The sequence below is a fragment of the Myotis lucifugus genome, unplaced genomic scaffold (assembly GCF_000147115.1).
Source record: "Myotis lucifugus unplaced genomic scaffold, Myoluc2.0 scaffold_3, whole genome shotgun sequence".
NCBI lineage: Eukaryota > Metazoa > Chordata > Mammalia > Chiroptera > Vespertilionidae > Myotis > Myotis lucifugus.
The window spans coordinates 30,764,535-30,790,335 of record NW_005871051.1 but is presented as its reverse complement, the minus strand read 5'-3'; the positions used below and the strand labels follow the sequence as shown (position 1 = coordinate 30,790,335).

At 38.7% G+C, this 25,801-nt stretch overlaps 1 protein-coding gene across 1 annotated transcript; it reads right to left on the bottom strand.

Annotated features, from left to right (window-relative positions):
• Positions 1 to 706: 706 nt before the first annotated feature.
• RBM44 (RNA binding motif protein 44) lies at positions 707 to 24,350 on the bottom strand. The gene is made up of 15 exons (XM_006082711.3): positions 24,258 to 24,350; positions 21,599 to 23,202; positions 21,256 to 21,314; positions 17,837 to 18,013; positions 17,192 to 17,375; positions 17,076 to 17,098; positions 16,874 to 16,958; positions 14,945 to 15,059; positions 13,693 to 13,821; positions 11,028 to 11,107; positions 10,845 to 10,915; positions 9,711 to 9,999; positions 4,833 to 4,981; positions 4,552 to 4,693; positions 707 to 1,203 (listed from the first exon to the last, which is right to left on the bottom strand). The coding sequence occupies exons 1-14, from the start codon at positions 24,328 to 24,330 to the stop codon at positions 4,570 to 4,572; spliced, it is 3,162 nt and encodes a 1,053-aa protein (XP_006082773.1). The 5' UTR covers positions 24,331 to 24,350; the 3' UTR covers positions 707 to 1,203; positions 4,552 to 4,569.
• Between the last annotated feature and the right edge of the window lie 1,451 nt (positions 24,351 to 25,801).

Genomic DNA, 25,801 nt, shown 5'->3' with positions numbered 1-25,801 from the left:
ATTTGATATATGGCTGAAACCAATGAGACTCAAGTTTCATTTACTAGAGTTTTAAAATTATTTTTTCCCCCTAAAATATGTTTTTATTGGGGTTCAGAGAGAGGAAGAGAGAGGGGGAGAGAGAAACGTCGATGTGAGAGAGATACATTGATTGGTTGCTTCCCATTGAGCCCGCAAGCTGGGCATGTGTCCTGACCAAGAATCAAACTCATGACCTTTTGATGCATGGGACGATGCTCAACCAACTGAGCCACATCAGCCAGGGCTAAAATTATTTTTTTACATTATGGAACTCAATTCCTGATAGAAATTTAGGATGGATCTGGTAATAACTAAAGACAAATTAATATATGAAACAAAACAAAAAAATCCCATTAGAAAGGAAAATTTTGAAATACCACCCATGTATATTCCACATAAACACTGGTAGGTTATTTATACTTGGAAAATGCCATCAAACCTGCAGGAAGTATTACAGGTGCAGTGGTACTGTAAACTTTGCTTTTATTAAATGTAAATACATCAAACATAAATGTTAAATGGGTAACTTTAAATCAAGTGATACCAACTAAATATTAAATGCTCTAAATATTTTAAACATTTGAAGAAAACACATACTTAAATTTCCATCTTACTATTAGTAAGACTGCAACTTTGAACAGTATGTTACTATAAAAAAGTAAGAAATTAAAAGAATTTTCTGCTATAAGACAAGACAACAACTGGACTTTGAAAATGGTTCCAATTTACACTCTAACCTAATAGGAAAGAACTTATTACTAAATGAATTACCAAATGAATGCAAGCAATATGGTGACCATTTAAATTTAAGGGCTTTAAATCTGGGTGATGAAACAGGTACATTGAGTTGAAATACTACTGCCACCATTTGTGATTATGTTGTCAACTTCAATACAAAAATTTTTAAATAAAATAAAAAAACATTTAAGTACTTTACCAAAGCATGTATGGGTTCACTCTTCCTGGTAAAAACAGCGAAAATAAATCTAAATGTTTTACAATGAAGTCATAAAAATGTACTATATGTATTAGCAGTAATTATTTTGGAAGCTTAAATATATACATATTCCAAAATCCACTTATCAAGCCTATTTAATCACATCATCTTACTATTACCACACTTTTTCTTAAGTGCTGTAGAACATTTTCTGTAGGAGGGAACTCATGCTTTCCAAGGAAATTCTATAGGTCAAGAAAAGAAGAAAGAAATCAACCATAAAATGTGTTCATTATGCCAAATCCAACATCCAGACAAGTGTATAGTTAGTTATCAGTACACTCTACTACTAAACCAAACACTGTCATTAAACTCATTTATCATATATGTGTGTGCATCTATATATAAACATATATATAGATATAAATATACTCATTTACCATTAAATTCTATACCTTGACTAAATATATCACTAAATTCTCTTACTAGATCAATAACAGAAATAGGCCAACAGATATATCTACAGAGAAATATTCAGACTCTGGATTGCCACTGTGGTAAAAAATAGCAATGTGTTCTACAGAAAATTACTTAAGTTGTACCATCATCATCACCATCTCCAGAACTTTTTCACTTTCCTACACTGAAATTATTTATATAATTCTGCATATTAACCTTTATCAGATAATTTATAAAAATACCCATTAAAAAATACCCCATTCTCACCCTCCCCCCCAACTCCTGGCAGCCACCATTCTACTTTCTATCTCTATTAATTTGACTACTCTAGGTACCTCATATAAGTGGAATAATTATTCACAACTACTTTTTAGCTGTGAATAATGCTACTTAAGTGTACAAACATCTGAATCCCTGCTTCCTCAGTTCTTCTGGGTATGTACTCAGAAGTGAAAATGCTGAGTCATAGTAATTCTATGTTTAACATGACAAACGGCCATTTCATTTTCCACAGTGGCTACACTATTTTATATTCCAACTGGCAATGCAGTTTTCAATTTCTCCAGATCCTCACCAATACTTTTTATTTTTTAAAATAATAACCAGCCTAAAGGGTATGAAGTGTTATATCACTGCAGTTTTGATTGCATTTCCCTAATGATTAGTGGCAAGTACATTTTCTTATACTTTTTGGCCATTTGCATATATTCTTTGGAGAAATATCTATTTAAATTCTTTGCCCATTTTTTTAAAAAATATATTTTATTGATTTTCTTACAGAGAGGAAGGGAGAGAGATAGAGAGCCAGAAACATCGATGAGAGAGAAACATCGATCAGCTGCCTCCTGCACATCTCCCACTGGGGACGTGCCCGCAACCCAGGTACATGCCCTTGACCGGAATCGAACCTGGGACCCCTCAGTCCACAGGCCGATGCTCTATCCACTGAGCCAAACCGGTTTCGGCTCTTTGCCCGTTTTTAATTGGGTTGTTTTTGTTGAGTTGTAGGTGTTCTTTATATAATTCTGGATATTAACCCTTATCAGATACATAATTATATTTTCTCTCAAACTGTGGGCTGCCTTTTTATGCTGATGATAGTGTTCTTTGATACAGAAAAATTATGAAGTCAAATTTATCTTTTTCTTGTCTGTTTTTATGTAAAATCCAAGAAATCATTGCCAAATTCAATGTTGTGAGGTGTTTCCTCTGTTTTCTTCTAAGAGTTTTATCTCTTTATGTTTAGGTCTTGACCCATTTTGAGTTAGTATGTGAAGACCCAACATCCTTTTTTTTTTGCCCTATCCCAGCTGTGCCTGCCCTCGCCACTCTGGGTGACTAAGCCCAGACTGGGGGCAGGGGGGGGGGGGCGGGGGCTGTGCTAATGAAAACTGCAGAGATGTCTCACCCTCTTCCCTGAATAGGGACTGGAGGCCTGGACGGGCACTTTGGGGGCTGGCCCTGCCTGTCGTCTCCATCCCCCCCACCCCCCAACGCAGCAGGGAGCTGGGATACACCTCCCAGCCAGTGCTGCCAGCAGGCTTCTCACCTGAGGCTGCTGAGACAGCGGCTTAAATGAGCTTCATGAGTGAGGGCCTGGTGTTGGTTGGGGCCCCCTGCCTTGCAGTGCTGTCTCCTGTTTCCACTGTGCATGCTGGAATGGGGGGCTCTCTTTCTGGGGCACCTGTGCATTTTCACACTTGTTAATAGCTCCTGGCTACCAAAGGCCCCCACAAATGCTAATTGGGTTTAATTGCTGGGGTAATTCATGATTCTACTGAAAAACTGACATTTTGTGGGTGAACTTTATGTATAAATAGATAGGAAGTCAAAGGGACAGAGAACTCACAGTGAAACCTGGGAAGAGCTTGGGGTGGGAGGCCCAACATAATTTTTTATATGCTTTTCAAAATTGTTCTTTTAAAGTAATTACCCCGAAGATTACATGCCTTTGTACTTAAACTGGTACATGTGTGGAAAAGAGAGGTAACACAGTGGGCCTGAGACTGCTGTGTCCTCAGAAAGACCTGCTTGCAAGGTTGGCCACTGGCTGGTGTCTAGGAACTTGGATTTGAAGAGGGCTCCCATTGATCCCAGAAGGGAGTGGCCTACTATGCCAGCACTGTATAAGCAACGTGGTTTATACTGAACAGTTACTTTCCTTCTCAGAGTCTAGAACTTTGGTACGTGCTAAGGCTTAGCAGCTAAGCAGTGGGTACCTATGTTACCAGCCCCCAATAAAAACACTGAGCACTGAGTCTTTAGTGAGCTTTCCTGGTGGACCTTCCATGTGTGCTGTCCTAACTCACTACTGGAGGAAATAAGCACATCTTGTGTGACTCCACTGGGAAAGAATTCTTGGAAGCTTGTGCCTGGTTTTCTCCAGACATTACCCTATGAAACCTTCCCCCTTTGTGTATTTAGCTTTGTATCTTTCACGGTCATAAATCATAGCCATGAGTATAACTATGTATTGAATAATGTGAGTTCTCCTAGTGAATCACTGAGCCTAGTGGGTGGTACAGGGGACTCCCCAATAGCCATGCAAGTGAGCAGATCCTGCAATCTCAGTCAAACCTCCAGATGACTGAAGCCTAGACCAGCATCATGACTGCAACATCAGGAGCGTCCCTACACTAAAACCACCCAGCCACACCGTTTCTGAATCCTGATTTGCAAACAATGAGATGTTAAACATTAAGTCACTGAACTTTGGGGTAACTGGTTTTGCATTAATAATGCTAATACATGAAAGAAAAAAAAATAATGCTAATACAGTCTATTTTTTATTTTATAATATTATTTAAAAAATAATATTCGCCCTGACCGGTTTGGCTCAGTGGATAGAGCGTCGGCCTGCAGACTGAAGGGTCCCGGGTTCGATTCCGGTCAAGGGCATGTACCTTGGTTGCGGGCACATCCCCAGTGGGGGGCGTGCAGGAGGCAGCTGATTGATGTTTCTCTCTCATCGATGTTTCTAACTCTCTATCCCTCTCCCTTCTTCTCTGTAAAAAATCAATAAAATATATTTTAAAAAATAAATAAATAAAAAATATTCTTTTCATTTGGAAAAATGAAATCAGTAACTTAAAATTTGAAGTAATGGTTAAATATAAAAGATATAATTGACTTACCTTTTGCTTCTTTTATTTCTAACTGGAAGCAGAGTTTTTCAAAACAGACGAAGTCATATCCACAATAGTATTAATAGATAAGCCATTCAGAAAACCTTTATGATTTATTCGTACTTCCTGAAGAGCATCTATAATATGGTCTCTGTATAAAAGGAAAACATACCTGAGCAGTTGTCCTTTCCAAAGCATCTGTGTATTCCAAATACAGCTAAGTTATTGAAATAAACTACATACTTACATTCAAATTTTACAGCCAGTTAAAATATAATTGTGGTCATTACCTGCTAACGTCTGGATGTAGTTCAGAAAGTCTCTTCATGATCTTGGTAAAGCTACGCAGGTTCAATGTATTTGGAGGTATGAATCGAATAGGTGTATCAGGTAATAATTTAGTAGATTCAATCTGTTTACAATTCTTCTTCTTGACACCCTAAATAAGCATTTTAAAAGTTTCTTACAATCAGTAACCGTTACATAGAGACAATTCAGATTACTTAATTAAAACAAAATTTAAAATTTCAATAATAGTAAAATTAAAACAGTAATGATAATAATAATTACAAATTGTAAAATCAAAAATTTTAAGAAACTTACTTTGATTTGGGATTATTTATACCAAGTAGATTTCCTTGAGCTGTGCTCAGGGCCATGTATTAAAAAAATGGCAAACACATTTTCTTATAGCAGTGATCAAGTATTTGAAGTTATGTCTAAACCAGTCTTTCTCGACTGGGATTCCTCATCTGAGCCACAGAACACAGATCTATTTTCTCAACTTTCCTAAAGATAGGACATAACTAGTTCCCAATAGCTAGGAGAGAGGCTAATTCATTATATATAATGGCTATCTATCTTAGGCTTAGGGCATGAAGGCTTAATTCTTTTACCCAACCTGACAGAGGAAAACTGGTCTGCATGATAGTTATAAATAATCTACATCTTGTTTACTAAATGTTTAATGAGCATAAACTATATGCCCAGAATGTACCACATGCAGGGAAAGGGGAGGGGGGCAGAAAAGGCCAGGGAAGAAAACTAGTGATATAAAATGGAACCCTCTCCACTTATGGATCTTATAATCCAACTGAAGAGACAAAATTAAAATAATTAATTACTATTATCCAGGCCAGTATGCTATACATTGTATGAAACCACTGTAAATCCCAAGTTCAACAAAGGAAGAGCTGTGACTTTAAAGCCCAGATGAAAAATCAGGACAAGGTATGTGAAATATTAAATGTCATCTCAGGTATTTTACTTCTTTGCTATTGCCTTATCTCCTTCACTAGATTCAAGCTCTACAAGAACACCGGTTTTTGTCTGTTTTGTCTGCTTTCCCAGGGTCTAGTACAGTGTACACAGTTGGCATGTCGTAACTGTTAGTTAAATAAATAAATGTTTGGGATACAGCAGTTTAAGTGATAGTTGAAACCACAGGGAGGATGAGATTTCCATGAAAGAGCCAAATTACTGGTAAACAACGACAGCTACTATTTATTGCGCATATTTGCCATGCCAGGCACAGTCCTAAAAATTTTCTGTATTAAAGTCATTTAAACCTCACAGTATCTGTGAAGTAGAAACTATTATCCCCATGTTAAGATAAGAAAGCTCAGGCCCAGCTGGTGTAGCTCAGTGGTTCAGTGTTGACCTATGAACCAGGAGGTCACAGTTCAATTCCCGGTCAGTACATGTGCCTATGTTGCAGACTGGATCCCAGTGGGGGGCATATAGAAGGGAGCCAATCAATGATTCTCTCTCATCACTGATATTTCTATCTCTCTCCCTTTCCCTTCATCTCTGAAATCAATAAAAATATATTTTAAAAAAAGACAAGGAAGCTCAGACACAAAGTTGATGTAACTTGCTCAATCATATGATGAGTAGGGGGCAGAGCCAGGTTATGAATGTGTTGTTGTTAATCATCACTATCCTGCCTCTCATTGTATATAATATTTCCTAAATGAATAAATGTTGAGAATCCAAGAAAAAGAAGGGTGACAAGAAATTGCTGGAAAGGTAAGAGAACTTGAGAGTATAGTTTAACAAGCTGGTAATAGAAACTTCTCTACCCACATACTCTAAGATAACATACTCCTACCCTGGCCCATGGTGCCTTATTTCTACCACATAACTTTCCCTCTACCAACTCCATGGCCACTGCCCCAGCTGACTGAAGCAAGAGTGCATCACCTGAAATGATGAACACAAAATTCACAGGCTGGGTCAGGCAGATTCCCTGTCTAAAGAATGAGGAATTGAAACATAGAGCAAATTAATCAATCAAATAATAGAAGCTCAAACTGAATAATACTGCAGAGTTAACATTAAGCAAAATAAAGTCAAATGGAGGAAAAGTCATGATCAGACAGAGAAAGCCAATGTGCAGAGGAATGGAACATACAGGGTTGTAAAGGCAAGAAACCATATCTACTACATGAGGATGGGAAAAGCCACAGTTCCCAAATTTCCAGTTCAGGTCCCCATGCAGCCCAACTGTACTTTGTTTATTCTTTCTTACTGTGGACTGAGGTTATGTACCAAAAAAACACATCTTACACATGAAGTGTCACCTGGTTGGTGTGGCTCAGTTGTTGAGTGTTGACTCATGAACCAGGAGGTCACGGTTCAATTCCCAGTCAGAGCACATGCCCGGGTTTGGGGCTCAATTCCCAGTGGGGAGTATGCAGGAGGCAGTCAATCAATGATTCTCTCTCATCACTGATGTTTCTATCTCTCTCTCCCTTCCTCTCTCTGCAATCAATAAAAACATGAGTGTCAGTGAGATGAAAAAAAAAATGACTTTTGAGAAAGGGATAATCAAGAGTCAAAGAGGCTTGCCCGGCCAGTGTGACTCAATGGTTGGGCATCGACCTATGAACCAGGAGGTCACTGATTCCCGGTCAGGGCACATGCCCAGGTTACGGGTTGGATTCCCAGTGTGGGGCATGTAGGAGGCAGCCAATTAATGATTTTCTCCCATCAATGATGTTTCTATCTCTCTCTCCCTCTCTGTTCCTCTCTGAAATCAATAAAAGTATATTGTTTAAAAAAAGAGTCAAAGAGGCTAGGTCAGGGGTGGGCAAACTTTTTGACTCGAGGGCCACAATGGGTTCTTAAACTGGACCGGAGGGCCAGAACAAAAGCATGGATGGAGTGTTTGTGTGAACTAATATAAATTCAAAGTAAACATCATTACATAAAAGGGTACTGTCTTTTTTTTTTTTTTTTAGTTTTATTCATTTCAAATGGGCCGTAGTTTGCCCACGGCTGGGCTAGGTGGTCAAAAAAAAAAAAAAAAAAAAGGTCGATGGGGGGAAAGACCAATAAAAAGGTCACTAGTGAGAACGAAAAAAGCAGTTAAAATAAAATTTTAGAGACAAAAGTTTGGGAAGTTTGGCAGTAAAAACACAGGGCAAATAGGAAGGGTAACTTCAAAAGAATGTAAAGTCAAGTGAAAATCTTGCCAGGATAGGAAGAGTTCTAGATGACTCTAAGTAGCAAGAAAAGTCTGCATGAAGAAATGGAATCACTAATAGTACAGAAAAGAATTGGGGTAACTCCAAGAATGGAGTTATAGAAAGGATGGAATAAAGGACATAATTAGAAGAGATGCCTTTGTCTTATCCAACAAGTATTTCTTTCATCCACTTACTAAAAAGGGGTCTGCTCTGATCTATAGACTCAATATAATCTCAGTAAAAATTAAAGTAGGAGTTTTTGGTAGATACTGACAAGTTGAATTATGAAATTTATACAGAAAGTCAGAGACTAGAATAGGCAAAACAATTTTGAAAATGAACAAAGCTGGAAGACTCATTCTACTTGATATCAAGGCTTACAATAAAGCTACAATCATCAACATAGTGTAGTATTGGTGAATATAAATAAACAGATCCATAGAAGAGAACAGTTAGTCTAGAAATAGACCCATACAAGTATGATCAATTGATTTTTAATAAAAGTGTAAAGATAATTCAATGGAGATAGTATAGTCTTTTTCAACAGTGATGCTAGAACACTTCCATACGTAAAACAAAAACAAAGAAAAAAATGACCTCAATTCATATCTTACACATTATATAAAAAATCACTCAAAATCTTTCTGAGATGGGTTTCTTAGATCCGACATCAAAAGCACGTTAATAAAGAAAAAAAACAGATAAATGGTACTTCATCAAAATTAAAAACTATTGTTCTGATAAAGATACTATTAAACAAATGAAAAGACAAAGTATAGAAAGTACTTTCAAATCACATATCAAGCTGATAAAGAATTTATATTCAGAACATAAAAAACTCTCAGAACTCAGTAATAAGAAAATAAACAACCCAATAAAAATGGTCAAAATATGAGCAGGAACTGCTGCTACAACACAACATACATCTATCTCAAATGCACTAAGGTAAGTGGAAGAAGCCAAACTAATAAGGCCACATACTATTCCATTGGTATGGCATTCTGGAAAAGGTAAAAACATAGCAAGAAGAAAAAGAGAGGAGCACAAGAGAGTGTTTTGGAATGGACTATTCTGTATCTTGACTATCTTGTTTGGTGTCTGTACAAATGCAACAGACATGTAACCACATGTCTATATGCATTTGTGCAAACACACAGACACCAAACAAAGTAGGTTTTACTGTATGTAAAATAAAATAAAAAAACGATGGAATGCCTAAGTGATGCCAGGCATTTTGCTAAAGTCAGATGAAGAGAAACAAAGAAATCAAGACACTGTATATAAACTACTTGTTTGGGAGAAACTTCCCATGTGGTGTTTAAAGATGAGGGCATATATAATTAAATGACTACATTATATGGTTTTAAGAAGTATGAGATAAGGATGTGTTAAAAAGAATGATGTAGTATGGTCCACAAATAAAGAGATAAAATACTGCAAAGCACTGGCAATGAACCTAGTTAAAGTTAAAGGGAAACGAGTTTTTCTGTAGCTAGGTCTGCAAAGATCTACGTTTTCCCTCAGGAGAACTAGAGTCGTATAAAAGCAGGTTAGGGTGGATCCACAGTTAAAAATCATTCAGATTGACTTTCTCATTCCCATTTTAAGATTGATAGTTTTAGAGTCATTTGTTCTACACAGCTACTTCAAGGTGGCACACACAAAGACCATTTAAAGGAGCTAACCAGGAAAACTAACCTCTTGGTCAAAATGGAAAAATTCACTGTCTTGCTTGGATCCCAGCTGCCTTGGCCTAGTTCTGGGCAATCTAGGAGCAGAGGAAGCTGAGCTGATGTCTTTATTGGTGCTTTTCTCCAAACTATTCAAACTAATTCTCCTTCCACTTTTGGAGGAAAGTGGCGATGTACATTCTCCAGGACTTTTAACAAGTCGCACATTTACTGGTTTCCCATTTATTTCTATCCCATTCATTTCTTTCGCAGCAGACTTTGCATCATTGTTTTTTTTTAAAGCAAGAGATGCATATCTAAAATATAAAAATAGAAAAGCAAATGTCTTTAGTGAATCCATGTAAGACAAAATTAAACACCTATTTTTAATAAATTTCAACCTCGACTACAAATAGGATCCTTTCTTAATTGATAAAGTTTTAATGTCTGAAATGAACAGCTATCATGTTTAGTGATAAAACAGTAAAGGTATTTCCACTGAGCTCTTGGCATTAGTATTTGATACTTTTGAATGTTATGGCAATGTCACAAAACAGAAAGTGGCAACATACATATATATGGTTATATGCATATGGTAAAGTTATCTACCTAAAAATAGAATATAAAAATATCGACAAAGAATTATAATAAAAATAATAAAGGTACAGTTTTCTGAGCACCTGCTACATGCCATGCTTTATACTTACTGCTTTATTTAACTAAAAACAGTTTCAGAGCAATGAAGGTACTGGAGTTACTATTCTTACTTTATAAAGAGCCTAGGGTACAGAAAGATTAAGTAATTTGTCCACATTTATGCAACAAGTATTGATGGAGCTGGGAACTAAACCCAGCCACAGAGCTGTGGAGCCCATTCTCTTGACTAAAGCACTCCACTGCCACTGTGAAACAAGATCAAGTGCACACATCCAGTAACTGCTACGTGTCAGTAGTAACAAGGTGAAAAGTACCATGAAAAAGACCTGATGAAGGGCAGCACCAGTTAATGATTGCAGCTGCTTGTCCACGTGTGTCCCTTTACTGGAGTCAGGGAAGCTCTACTAGAATGGCCCTACCACCACCTGGTTAATGTCTAGTACAGAGCCTCTGGCACACAGCAGACACTTAGCAAATGCACACTTATTGAATTTAGAAAATATACCTGTAATTAGAAGAATCATAAATTGAAATTTCAGAAACTTGATATTTTTGAAAATGAGATCTTAAATCAGCCTAAAAGAAGAGAAATAAAAGTTTGTGAAAGGTAGAAAACAACAATAAATAATCAAAATATGAACACCTAACAAATCTGAAAATAAAGCTCAAAAAATAAATCCTAGCATACCTCAGATACCGAAGGGCAGAGACCGCCAACATGTACCAAATAACCTTTATCTCTTTGTGAGGGTTCAGCACTCTTAATTTCTGCTTATAGAAAAACATAACACAAAACAGAAGATAACCATTATTATGTCGATATTTTTAAGTGAAAATTGTTACTTTTTTTTTTTCACTAGAGGCCCAGTGCACGGATTCATGCACCGGTGGGGGGGTCACTCGCCCTGGCCTGCAGGGATTGAGCCAAAACTGGCTCTCCGACATCCCCCGAGGGGTCCTGGATTGTGAGAGGGCGGTTCTCGGGTATTGATGATGCACCCTGGAATCGGGCTCCCTCCTCTCTGGTTCCGGGTGCGTTACCTGAGAACTGCAGCTGCCAAGTCACCCCAGCTTGGCAGCTCCTGTGTTGAGCGCCTGTTCCCTGGTGGTCAGTGTACATCATAGCTACTGGTTGGCAGGTCGCTTAGGCTTTTATATATATAGATTATCATAACACTTATTATAATTAAAAAGTCATAATTAGTAAATATCTGCACTAGACTGAAGACCAAGAGCCTGGAGAAAAGTTTTAACATTTCTGGGCATTAATCATATCATCTTAAAAATAAAGGGATTGGATTCATTGATATTAAAGTCTCTTGTAGCTCAAAAATGGATCAATAAGTTAACAGTAATTAATTACACCATAATGAAGACAGTATCTTCACTTGTCTATGCTCAGAGAAGTGCTAAGACGTGGAATGCACACAGGATCCTAGCCCACCCTAATGCTGGCCAGGGCTTTCCTGACTCACATGACTTTGCTGGGGAAAACCACACCAAGAAAACCTTTAAGTCAGACAATATCAACAGCTGGTATGTAGCTGTGGTAATAGTAATGGCACATAAGAATGGGGGGAGGTCAAAGAACTTGCTTTAGATAGCACTATTTCAGAAATCACAAATACTAGGATTATAGGTTACTCAAAAGTCCTGGACTGCATTTTCAGTCTGTACTTTTAAGAGAACCTGGTCTGAAATAAAAAAAGGATTCACTAAATTGAGATTTTTTTCAAGCTACTACCAAAACCTATACCTGGCACATACAGAGGTACACAATAAATATTTGTTGAATGAATTCTTAAAGTAGTTTTTATTTATATGTTTTATAATTTTTATAATGGGATAATTACAATTTTTATTTTCATTATATAATAAGAATCTAACCCTTACTGAGTGCTTCCCATATCCAGGCACTATGCCAAGCATTTTCTATGTGTCATCTCATGTAATGTTCTAACCACCCTGTGAGGTACAACTGTTATCATTTCCATTTTCTAGATGAGGTTACTGAAGTCTTAGGAGTTTAGGTCACAAATCTAGTTAGTGGTGGTGCTAGAATTCAGGTAGAATTCTTCCTCTCTAGGCAATAATACCTACTCTTCTTCATTAATTTAACTTGATAATTTCTTTGGTTTATAATGTGCTGTATAGAGAAAATAGTGAAACTAATTATTTACCTTCATAATTTATATTTTTACATTAGGGTGAGAAGGGAGCACAATAGAAAAGGTAAGTGAATAGAAATCAGGAGACGTACATCATACCCATCACCTCCCCTTGTACTAGTGTAATATAATATATCTACTAAATACCCCAGGGGCACTCAGAATAGGCAGTGAACAAAGCATAAACAATTCTTGGCCTCACGTGTGAGTGTGGGAAGGCAGTCAATATGTTAATTAAGAAAAATACACAGTATGTGGTTAGTAATATGGAGAAAAATGCAAGGAAAAAAGTAATTACAATAAAACGAGATTATATAATGTCATTTATTTAAAACTATATATGTGTATTAAATATATGCATAAAATACATAAAAGAATGGTAAAGAATATTAACAGTGATTATTATAGGTTGGAGACACTTCAGGTAATTTAAATTTTCTCATACTTAAAAAATTTTTTTACTTATTGATTTTTTGAGAGAGAGAAAGATTGATTTGTTGTTCCACTTATTGATACATTCCTTGGTTGATTTTTTTTTTAATCCTCACCAGAAGGTATTTTTTCCATTGCCCTTTTTTTTTTTAGAGAGAGTGGAAGGGATGGAAGAGGAAGGGAAGAGGGAGGAGAGCGGGAGTGGGGGAGGGAGGGAGAGAGAAACATTGATGTGAGAGACAAATCGATTGGTTGCCTCCCACACACGTCCCAACAGGGGCTGGGAATTGAACCTGCAACCGAGGTACATGCCCTAGATCAGAAATCAAACCCTTGACCCATCAGTTCATGAGCTGACGCTCCAACTACTGAGCAACACTGGCCAGGGCGGATTTAAGCTTTTAGCAGTTTTCTGAAAGAGAAATGACCTCCAAATGGCTAATTTTCTCATTTTTTATATTTATAAAGAAAATCCACAAACTGAAATAAAATTTTAAAACAGCTTAGTCCCCCCCCAATAACAGAAGACAGTAAGTACTATTTTAAAAATGAGCCAGGTTAACTTGTATGGATATATGCATGGCCCATGGACACAGACAATGGGTTGGTGAAGGCCTGGGGAGGTGCGGGTGGGCTGGAGGGGGTCAATGGGGAAAAAAAGGGGACATATATAATACTTTCAACAATAAAGATTAAATAAATAAATAAATTAGAGCTAGGGTAGGATTTCTTAGAAAACTGTTAAGAACCAACCTGATGTAAAGTTTGGATCCCATTTGTCGTGTTCTATTTGATTTTCTTGTATTCCTGAGCAGTCAACTCCTGTCAGGCTCTCTTTAGCATCAAACCAGTCTTCACTTGTTTCTTGATAATGTTTGGGATCTGAGAGATTGAACATAAGTAGCTATGAATAATGTAGGCTTGCCTTCTGAGAAGTTACCTAAAAGCTTCTCAGAATAAATCAGCATGATGACAATTACTAGTTTTAAGTATAAAAATAAATTATTAGCAAAATAGGAGAACCAAGCATAAAGATTCTCTGAGAAGGGCCCTGGCTGGGTGGCTCAGGTGGTTGGAGCATTGTCCTATACGCCAAAAGGTCGTGAGTTGATTCCCAGTCAGCGCACATACCCAGGTTTCCGGTTCAATCCCTGGTTGAGGTGTGTACGGGGGCCACAGATTGATGTTTCTCTCTCTCTCTCTCCCTGATGTTTCTCTCTCTCTCTCTCCCTCCCTCTAGAATCAAAGGAAGCATGTCCTCAGGTGAGGATGGGGGTGGAGCTGATTCTCTGAGAAGGGATTTTCAGCAGTCCCTAAATAAAAAGTACTTTTCAGTCTGAGTGATTTGCTTCCCAGTTTTCCTTTAATTAACACCAACCTCTAGTCTTGTTTTTCAGATTTTTAAATTATTCTTTATTAAAGAGATTTGTATCATCTCTCTACACAGACTAATAACAAATGTCTTTAAAAAGATATTAAACAGTACTGCAGCTCTTTATTTCTTTAAAAATTGAATTAGTGATCTTTTTGGAATGATCATCTTTTTTCATAGAAAACAAAATAAAAAATATTACACAATTTGCAGAAATACAAATTGGACAGAAGAATTTTTAGATTGTAAGACATGAATCAGGAGAATAAAAGTCTGTATTATTATTTGGCATTATCAGATACTAGAGGCCCGATACACAAAATTTGTGCAAGGGGCTCAGCCTCCGCCACGGCGGACACCTCTGCCTCGGCCCCTGCCGCCGTGGCCTTATCCGGAAGGTTGTCTGGAAGGACGTCCGGTCTAATTAGCATATTACACTTTTATTATTATAGATAGTATTAAGTAACCTTAAAGATGCCAAGTACATGCAAAAAGAACAAACCATTCATAATCAGAATGATGCCATTCAGTCAATTAAGAATATTTATTTTGATTTAATGAATGGGCACTAGGGACATTTTAAAGCTTTTTTTTTTCTGGCAATGACACAAGACAATACATTTTTATACTGACCTTTATCATCAAGTTTCAGTTGACTAAAGTATCCATCTATATCACCATTTTTTAAATCATCTTCCTTGGGTGATGTACCTTGTTTAGGATGACTGTTGTCAGATAATAAAGACACCTGAGGATTAAAATAATAAAAGCAATGAAAGTAAGTAAGGATTAATAGTTATGGTGCTCTTACTATGTGGTGGCACTATTCACTGGCCTTAGCCCTCACAACAATGAAGGCTCTGAGAGCAAAATCATTCTCCACTCACATTTGCAGGTGAGCAAACTGAACGTCATACAGTTCATGAGAATTAGGATTTGAATGACCCTAGTCTGTGTATAGTGACTATATGCTAACACTACCATTATTTAGCAAAGTGTGGCATACATACTCTTGAAGTAATTCAGATGATTTTTGAAGGTATACATATAAGTACTTTCCATATTAACATTTAAATTATGTATTTAATATGGCTTATATCTATGGGAAGTAATGTTTCTTTCCCAAATATAATAGTAAATAAGTTACTCTTTACATAAGTTTATTTAAAAAGGAGAACTGTTTAAAGAAGAACACAAAGCAAGTAATATTACAGGCAATATATGGCTATGGAAAATTGTGAAGATGGTACATAAGTAACTACAATTTAGACACACTACACTACACTGGCTTTTAGGTATAACCTGTTAATTTAATGAGACAGATATTAAAATATGATTACAACTTAAAATATTGTTTTATTGCCCGGTTGGTGTGGCTCAGTGGCTGAGCATCGACCCATGACCAAGAGTTCACAGATTGGAGTTCAGGAGCTCAATTCCCAGTCAGGGCACATGCCCTGTTTTCTGGCTCAACCCCCAGTAGGGGCCTTGCAGGAGGCAGCTGATCAATGTTTCTCTCTATCCCTCTATAAAATCAAAAAACATTTTTTAAAGATACTGTTTTACAGCCAAAGCTTAGATCATAAAAATTATGTCTATCTACATCTTGTAGTTTTAAAAATAATGTATTGTTCTTCCCCAAATGAGGTTATACCACTGCTACCATTACAATGATGAAACACAACCTCTCTAGAACATTTTATATCATGAAATAAACAAGTTAAGTAAACTACATAAGAAATGTGAGTATATCCAAATCTGTTTTTAGATCTGTTAATTCTTTGTGTATAATAGGGTCGAGTACAATGGTGGAATAAATTGCTAAAGTAATTTACTTTTAATCACTTATGTTAATAGAAAGAAATGTAAACCAATTAAGTATCCACTTTTGGCTTGAGAATGCATCTTATTATATAAGACTACCCATATAATATAACCTCAGGGTTAAAACCAAAGTCAGAAAGTAAAAACAAACATCAGCTATCCTACCCCACTGCCTCACTTGATAATGGAATCTAATTTATGATTCTACAGCACTTCACAATTTGTGGAGTGAAGAAAATTTCCTTGGGACCAAGAGAGGTCAAGAAAACCTACGAAAAGCATATTAAAATTATATCCATCATGTCAATAAAGGAAGAATTAAAATTTTGCCCTGTCTAAAATGAATGACATTATTTTGCTCTACCTCAAGAAACAAATTCTCTAAGATATTAGTTTTTATCACACTGGGTCAACATGATGGTGGGCATAAGTCATGGTTTGCCTGAGACAGTCCAGGTTTGTATCTCGCCATATGAACATCACTACGTTTCATCCTCAAATCTCCTGGTATAAAGATACATTATATGGTCATCGTCTCAACATATACTGTTGACATCTGTTTGATTAGGACATATGTTCCTTCTAATTAGTTATATCCTTCAAATAGCAGTACACAAAGTAAGCCAGTTAAATGAAAAGAAGGATGTGAGAACTTCTGCAAATTATAGTTTACTTCACTTAAGCCATAAAATCACAGATTTACACTGATGAACTAAAAAACAAAACAAAAAACCTCACTTGAGAGAGTGTCTTTTTCAGGCTTGAAGACACATCAACATCACATGTACTTTGATTATCTAGTTCAGAATCTGCTCCTGAAAAGCTAAACAGATAAACATTTCATTAAAGATTTGTCAATGTCTTAAATAAGGACCGAAATAGAAAACTTAAAATTAACTAAATTAAGCAATTTTTAAGATCAAATTAAACCTTAACTTACACATGTGATTCTTTTTTCATTAGCTGGAAAGATATAAAAGGGAAGAAAAATCTTTTAGTTTAAAATCTTTTGTCTAAAGAAAGTAAAAATTGTATTCCTAAGACATAAATACATACCCTGGAAGCAAAAGTAGAGAAGGTAGATAATAGTTTTGATTCTACTGACAGAGGGGGCAGCTCTTCCAGTGGAATGCCCTTGCTTACTTTTTCTTTCAAGCTTACATATTTAACTTTTAAGTCTCCCAAAACAGACAGTAGTGCTGATCCTAGTTCCTTTTTAGTAGAATTAGTTGACAAATTCCTGTTCAAAAGTTAAGTTCACAAAACTGATTTAGGCTGAAGTCATCCATTTAACACTAATATTATATAATATACTTAGTTCTAATTCTATCAGATCTTTAAAATATTTTCTTTTAAATGTTTAATAAAACAACATGAACCACAGAAGATAAAATAGAAGCAGTACCAGCAATCCCCATTATATAAGCCAGAGAGAATGTGATGGAATGTCTTGCGAAAACCCTGCAACTTACTTCGTCCATACTTGGACTTCATAAGAAATATCAAATCTATCTTTTTATTGGATTCATCAGCCCAACATGCACTGTTGTCTCTTCATGAAATTCAAGTGTACTATATTTTAAAATCTAGTTATAATCTACTCCTGCTTTTGCCCTTCAAAAATGAAACTAAAGAAATTTTCTAGAATTTAAAGCTAGTGATAAATTTCTAAGATGACACAGATTTAAATTTAACAATCACCTATTTAATCCTTCCCTATTTTCCATGACAAGTTTGTAGATATCACTACAATGGCGATGACACAGCTGATAGTGAATATTTAAAAGGTGCAACTCTGCTTTGATGGCTCTCTGCATTGTTTTCTGACAGCACTTTGATGGCAAATTCTTCTCCAACTCTTTCCAAAGTTGAGGTTCCCTTTAAAATAAAAGACTAGGTTAGGTAAGATGTCCAATATTTTTCTGTTAATGACGTGCCTCTAGAAACAGTTTTTAAGTTCTTACATTTCCCTGTCAAGTTTAAATCAATTTCTACCAGACATGGAAAGGCTACAGGAATACATTACAACCAAGGAAAACAGAAATGTCAAGAGTCAAAGCTAAATATATTCTTTCTAGAACTCAAGGAAATAAATAATTCCCACATTCAAAATTTCTTTTATGAAAAAGAATTCCGAAGTAAAGTACTGACTTTAACCAGAATCAATAGGTTTTTCAACCTAAATCAAGCCTTGGCCAACATTTTAAAGTTATAAGCATTCTAGATGGAAACCGTTCTTAAATGTGTTACCTTTTTAATAGAAAACAGACAGAGCAGACTTTTTTCTTAATAACTGTCATTATTATAAGCAAATATTTTGTGTTATTTTATCAAAAAGCCCCAAAGCACTACATTTTCTGAATGATAACAGTTCTTGCTACTAGTTGCCATTCCTAACTTTTCTCAATACTGCTGTGTCAGGAAACCAACTCTGTTATTTAATTTTATAGGATTGAATACCGAATTAAACTCAGAAGAATGAAGTAAAAAGTGAATGACTTCAGAGCATGAAAACTAATTTGGCTTCTCAGAGACTACCCTTTTTCCCTATCCCCACCTCCTAGTTCACTATAGTGTTCTGAATTCTAAGGGTATCTAATAAATACAAAGTAAATTATACAATGAATTAAAATCAAGATTAAAGCATCCAAGTGAACATAGCTATTTCCTTCTTCATATATATAACATTTTCCAAAGGTGCTATTTTATTTTGCTCTATAGGGGATCAAATGAAAGAAAATTGAGTAACTAAATCAGTATGGATTTGGGTTGAATAAAGAGGCCATGAGTTTCTAAAGGAACTGAGACTGAAATCTCAATGAGAAAACTTTCACATTCTATATTATCCTAGTATTTTTTTGTATGAAGGCAAATGGCTGAAGTAGATGATCTCTTAAGTTCCTTTAAGCTATTATTCTACACTAGAGGCCCAGTGCACAGATTCGTGCACTGGTGGGTGTCCCTAGGCCTGGCCTATGGGGATTGGGCGAAACCAGCTCTCCAATATCCCCCGAGGGTCCCAGATTGCGAGATTGGAGAGGGCAGTTCTTGGGTGATGCACCTGAAATCGGGTTCCCTCCTCTTTGGTTCCAGGTGCGTCACTCGAGAACCGCAGCTCGGCAGCTCCTGAGCGTCTGCCCCCTGGTGGTCAGTGCATGACATAGCTACCAGTCAGCCAAACAGTCGCTTTTATCCTAGCCTATATAATAAAACCGTAATATGCAAATCGACTGAATGGCAGAATGACCGGTCGGTATGATGCGCACTGACCACCAGGGGGCACACACTCAACACTGGAGCTGTCCCCTGGTGGTCAGTGCGCTCCCACAGGGGGAGTGCCACTCAGCCAGAAGCCGGGCTCATGGCTGGCGAGTGGCCCGCTCCTCACGCTCCCCACAGGGAGCCGGCCTAAGCCGGCAGGCGGACATCCCCTGAGGGGTCCAGGATTGAGAGAGGGCGCAGGCCAGGCTGAAGGAACCCCCCCCCCCCCCCAGTGCATGAATGTCATGCACCGGGCCTCTAGTATCTACACTAATAAAAGAGAAACATGGTAATTGGCGTACGACCGCTACCCTTCTCATTGGCTAATCAGCATATCCTTATGCAAATTAACTGTCAGCCAAGATGGCGGCCGGCAGCCAGGCAGCTGGAAGCAAACATGAGGCTTGCTTGCTTCAGTGACTTCGGACTCCAACGTTCCCCGCCTGACTTGCCGGCCTCTGAGCTACAACTCTAAGAAACTATGTTGCAAATATAGAAGCTAAACAAAACTCCAGAAAGCAGCTTTCAGTCAGCCGGGATCTCAGAGCTAGAGTTATACATTGTTTTGATTATAGCAGCGGAAGCCTCAGAGCTAGAGCCAGAGCTAAAGCTGGCCCAGAATAAAAAAAAGAAAAAAAGGAGTGGTTGGGAGCTTCAGTCAATTGCCAGCCTGAAAGCAGCCCTCAGCTCCTCACCCAGACTGGCCAGGCACCCCAGTGGGGACCCCCACCCTGATCCAGGACACCCTTCAAGGCAAACCAGCAGGCCCCCAGGCCTCTATCCTATATAGTAAAAGGGTAATATGCCTCCCAGCACCGGGATCAGCGGAGCCGCGAGGCCTCCTGGCACCGGATCAGTGTGACGGGGCAGCGCCTAAACCCCGATCGCCCTGCGGCTCTGTGAGTGAAAGGGGGCGGGGCCACAACCTCCCTATCCGCCCACAGGCACTACTCTGTGTGTGACAGGGTGTGGCGCCCCACCATCCCCCCCACAGGCCCTGCTCTGTGTGTGACAGGGTAGAGCCATAACCTCCCCATCGGCCCTGCCCTGAGTGTGAGAGTGGTGGTGCCACAACCCCGATTGGTCCTGCTCTGTGGGTGATAGAGGGCGGTGCCCTAACTCCCCTATCAGCTCTACTCTGTGAGTGACAGGGGGGAGCTCCTCAACCCGCTGATGAGCCCTGCTCTGTGCGTGACAGGGGGGAGCTCCCCAACCCCCAGATTGGCCCTGCTCTGTGCGTGACAGGGCATGGAGCCCCAACCCCCTGATTGGCCCTGCTCTGTGTGTGACAGGGTATGGAGCCCCAACCGCCCTGATGGGCCCTGCTCTGTGCGTGACAGGGGGCAGAGCCCCAACCCCCTGATTGGCCCTGCTCTGTGCGTCACAGGGGGTGGCGCCGCAACCTCCCCATCGACCCTGCCTTGAGTGTGATAGGGGGCGGTGCCCCAACCCCCCAATCAGCCCTACCCTGAGCGTGACTGAGGGTGGCATCACAACCTCCCAATCCGCCCTGCTCTGTGCATGACAGGGGGCGGTGCCCCAACTCCTCAATTGGCCCTGCTCTGAGCCCGACCAGGGGCTGCACCTAGGGATTGGGCCTGCCCTCTGCCACCCAGGAGCAGGCCTAAGCCAGCAGGTCGTTATCTCCTGAGGGGTCCCAGACTGTGAGAGGGCACAGGCTGGGCTGAGGGACCCCCCCGTCCCCCCCGAGTGCACAAATTTTTGTGCACCGGGCCTCTAGTATATATATAAGAGCCTAAGCGACTGCTATATATATATGGTTGAGTACCCTATAAAAAGCAAATTACTATTTTGATTTTTCCCCCATGTGTATCTGCAAGCTTATATATCTAACTTACCTCTCAGGATGTTCCTTTAAGTCTATAATAGCAGGTGTTTTTCTTGATTCCAGGGAATCCTGCAAACATGATTTAAAATCATATTAGAACTATATGCCAAACAACACATGTTCTATCTGAGGTTCCAAACTGGTAAAATGTAAAACCCAATAACTAATGGACTTAGTGGCAACAGCAGCCACCAGAAAAGGATAGGGTTGGCAGCAATCTATCCACTTGTTCCCTTATCTAGCATTTTCTCACAAAAGCCTTAGTATTCTCTGCTAAACTTCTATTTACATTAGCACACACTGCCTCCTTATAAAGTCAAATAAAATTCTATTATTAATTCTATTGGTTTTACCTTATTTAAGAAATTTCCATTAGGTTTTAAACTGTCGACTGAGAGGGATTTTCCCAACAATCCTTTTGTCACAGCCATTGGTGTATCTTCATTGTCTTGACTGTATGACCAATCTGTATTACAACCCACACTTCTTTGTTTCCCCCTTTGCCATTCACCAGGGCGTTTTTTATTCATCATTGTTATCTCTGTGTTGCTGGATGTAGATACTACAGAAGGTCTTGTACTTGTCGCTCTGCTGTTTGTGAAACAAGCCCTGAAATCAGTGCTAACATCCACTGTCTGATTAACTGTGACTGTGCACTTAGCTGCCTCTGTTGCAAATCTGGGATGTGTTCCTTCTACACTATGAAAGCACATTTTATTTGTGGCACTGCCATTAGTAACCTTTAGGGAGCTATCTTCTTTCATTGCCTGATTATCTTTGGCTCCAATCCTTGGTGGAGTAACAGAATAATCTAGGACTGAGTTAGGAATGCTCGGCAGGCTTTTATAATGTGAATGTCCATAGGCAGAAATGACTGAATCATCACAAATAGAGGTACAGGAAGTTTGACAATCTTTAAAGGGTTGTAGTAATGTCTCTAAAGCTTTTTCCTGTGCTAATGTGCTAGGATTTTCAAGGTGTTGTAACATTTTGTTCTCAACAGTTGCATTTCCACAAAAATCTTTACTTTCAGTTACTTGAGATTTAATTTTGCCAGTATAAATGTTGGTTTTTAATGCTTGTTGAAGGTTAAAGAAACCACTCTTAGACTGAGATTCCTGGCATTCAGAAGGACTATTCCTTAGTATAATTTCATCAAATACTGTGTGATACATTAAACTAGTCTCTTGATCCTTACACTTTTCATGCTTTGGTTTATGATACTCTCCTAACATAACAGAATTCTGGTATTTGGAGACATGAGGTGAATCTTCTTGTCCATAATCATCAATCGAATCTAAAGAGATGCTAGAACTTTCCAACTTAATGTGATTAACTTCCAGATTGCCAGCATGTTTAACTTCATAACCTGAATTTCTTAATCCAACAACTTCCAAATTAGATATGTTTAATGTTTTTGTTTGATCAAGAGTTAATTGGTTACTCAGATATTCTTGTTCTTCTGCACTATGATATTCCTGCTGTGAGTCTTCATCTGTATCATACTTCTGGACATCTTCAGCAGTTTCTTTACAATCATCATCTGAAATCTTGATTTTTTCTAAGTCAATAATCTTACTAAGTTTATGTTCTAAAATATCAAAAAACATCTCTCTTTTCTGTATTTCAGAACCTAATTCTGAATTTGAAAGAGTAAGACTTTCATTCTTTAATTTTGACTCTGAATAAAGTACAGAGTATGTTTCATTCAAGAAAACATAGTCAATACTGTCTTCAAACTCCCTTGACTGACAGCGAGTACTCTCTATGTTAGTATCTGGACTCGCAGTAAAAGATGGCTCCAGTAAATCTACTTTGTCAATATTGCTGATTTCTTTGTCATTAGCTCTTTGTTCTAGTGCCAAGGAATCCCAGTCATCATCACTAAAAGTCACTTTGGCTTCATTACAACCACTGGAAGATGACAAATTTCCTTTCTTAGGATTAGAAGGCTCATCTGATTAAAAAAAAAGAATAAAATGTTAACAGCAGGGACATTACAGAATCTCAACAGTAAAATATAACTCAGATGTGATCTGGTCCAAGCTCTTCCCAATGTAGGAATACTTTTACATTATCCATGACAAATATCCTCCGTGGTTGTCACTATGGACTAAATTGTATCTCCCTCAAAATTTGTACAATAAAGCCTGAATTCCCATTGTGACAGTAACTGGAGATGGGGCCTTTGGGAGGTAATGAGGGCTAGATGAGGTCATGAGGATGGGTTCCTTAAGACTGGATGAGTGCCAGAGAGTTTTCTTTTCTGACTTCTGGGTTTTGTCTCTGTGGCCTTTCCTACCACATGATTATAAAAGTATTCTTCTAAAAAGAAAACAATAGCATTCTTCTATAATTTATTGTGTGTGTATACAACACAGCCCTTCTACACTATGTAGATTTTTTCTCTCTAGCATAAGGTAGGAATCTAACTTAATTTTTTCCAAAATGGATGGTTAATTATATTAATTCCTTTGCTGAATAATTCATTATTTCCATTCTGACTTAAAATAGCATTTAAAATTTTTTCTACAGTCCTTTTAATAGTTAAAACCATGTACAATCCTAAGCATATAAAGTTTAGTTATCTTGCTTTTTATGCTCTTGTCATTTCTTATTTTCTCTCCTACTATTACCAAAGAAAAAGAAATTTCAGATTTGTGTGCAGTCAAATCACATTCAACTTGGGTAGCACAGGTCAGCCTGCCCACTTTCCACTTAAGACAACTGTGCCTATCAGCAGTTCCCAAAGGCCTGGCTGGATGGAAATGCTCTCTTCTGGTTCATCTATTGTTCCCTAAATCTTCCATTTCCCTGATAGGTCCTGTATAGGCTGCCCATATTCACTAAAAATCACTGGAGTGAGGTTGCCAAGTTAAAACTTGCTGAATTTTACCACATTACTGGGAGGAAAGTTTAAAGAGTAGCAACACTGGAGTGGGAACTATCTAGCCCAATTATATTTAGCATCTCTTTCCTCCCAGAATAAAGCCAACTGGTCTGTCCCCTTACCTTTCTGGATATTTCCTCCATTATTATGGTACTCTTTGTTAGCAGCTGTCTTTACCACTGTAGTGGCCTGCATCTCTCAAGGATGTATATACTAGAAGGGTATAAATATTGAACTATTATTGTATTCAGAATTACATTTAAAAATACTAGAAAAACAAGAATTTGACAAAGTGACAATTACAGTCAAAGATTCTAATATAATAGGGATAATAAACTAAATACCCAAGACATATTCTTTCAAAATTTCTAAGGAACATTAAAGATAAAACAATGTACGAGGCCACCAAAAAAATGTTTCCAAAACAAATTATAGACTTATTAAAAACCAATGGCATGGTATATCCATATAATCTTTCAGCAATTAAAAGGAACAAACTACTGACCCATGAAACCTTGTAGATTAATCTCAAAAATAGAAGTCAGACAAGAAGTCACATACTTTATGATTCCATATAAATGAGTGTACAGAAAAAGCAAATTTATAGAGAAAGTAGATTAGTGTCTGCCCTTTAAGGTAGGGTATAAGAAGAGGGTTAGCTGTAAATGGGCATAAGGGATCTTGAGGAATTAAAAATGTTCCAAAACATTTGATGGTTGCACCATTAAAATCACTGACTTGTCCATCTGAAATAAACTATACTTCCTAAAGATGTTTTAAAAAATTACTGACAGTAGCTCCTTGAACCCAGCTGCCACCGAGAAAGCCTAAGCTAATCACTTGAGCTGGGCCTGGAGCTCTCAGCAGCCACCCCTGGAGTTTGTCAGGGCCAGTGCTGCTGAGCAAGGCCAGTGAAGCCCTGCTCAGGTGGTGGACAGAGGCCTACGCTGGGACAGGGAGGCAGCAGGGTGCAGTGTCTGCTGGGTGGGCAGAAACCCTTTTCCTCCACTCACTCAAAGACCTTCCTGGTCCCACCCTCGAGGGCACCTGGGCAGAGCCTGTGGGAACACTGCTGCTCCTGGCGAAGTGTCTGCAGGCATCACCCCAACCCCAAAGCACCAACCCTGGCCCTTCTGTCAGTGGGCGTCTTGGTGAGGGCTGTGAGGCAAAGGCCTGTCAGGCCCCTCGTCCTGTCCCAGGAGCTCAGCCATGGCTGCTCTGAGGAAGCAGATCCAAGACTAGGGCAACTGGACAGAGGATGTGGGGGGCGAGGGATAGTGTCATAAAGAAAGGAGCCCTCTGGGACTCTGCTCCCATATCTGTGCTCACAGTACAGAGGGGAACCAGGAGGCAGAAGGTTCTGGAAATCTACCTTCCTCCCCTGTGTGCCCAGAGCCAGCTGTGTGGCAGGCACATAGGGGAGGAGGAGTCAGAGGGGTAGGTCCTCTGATTACTCCCAGCCCCACCCAGTGCCAGCTCCATGGTCACCCCTCCAGAAAGTACCCTCTTGCTGTGTCCCACCAGCTGGGGAGCTGTCTTCCTTTGGGGGAGGTTGGAGGCCCTCGGGGCAGCCGCAGTCCTTCAGTTGGGGTTGGCCTTGAAGTGGCATTCCCGCCCCATGGTGGGTTCTGAGCATGATCCCCAGAGGGTCCGTGGATGCCCAACT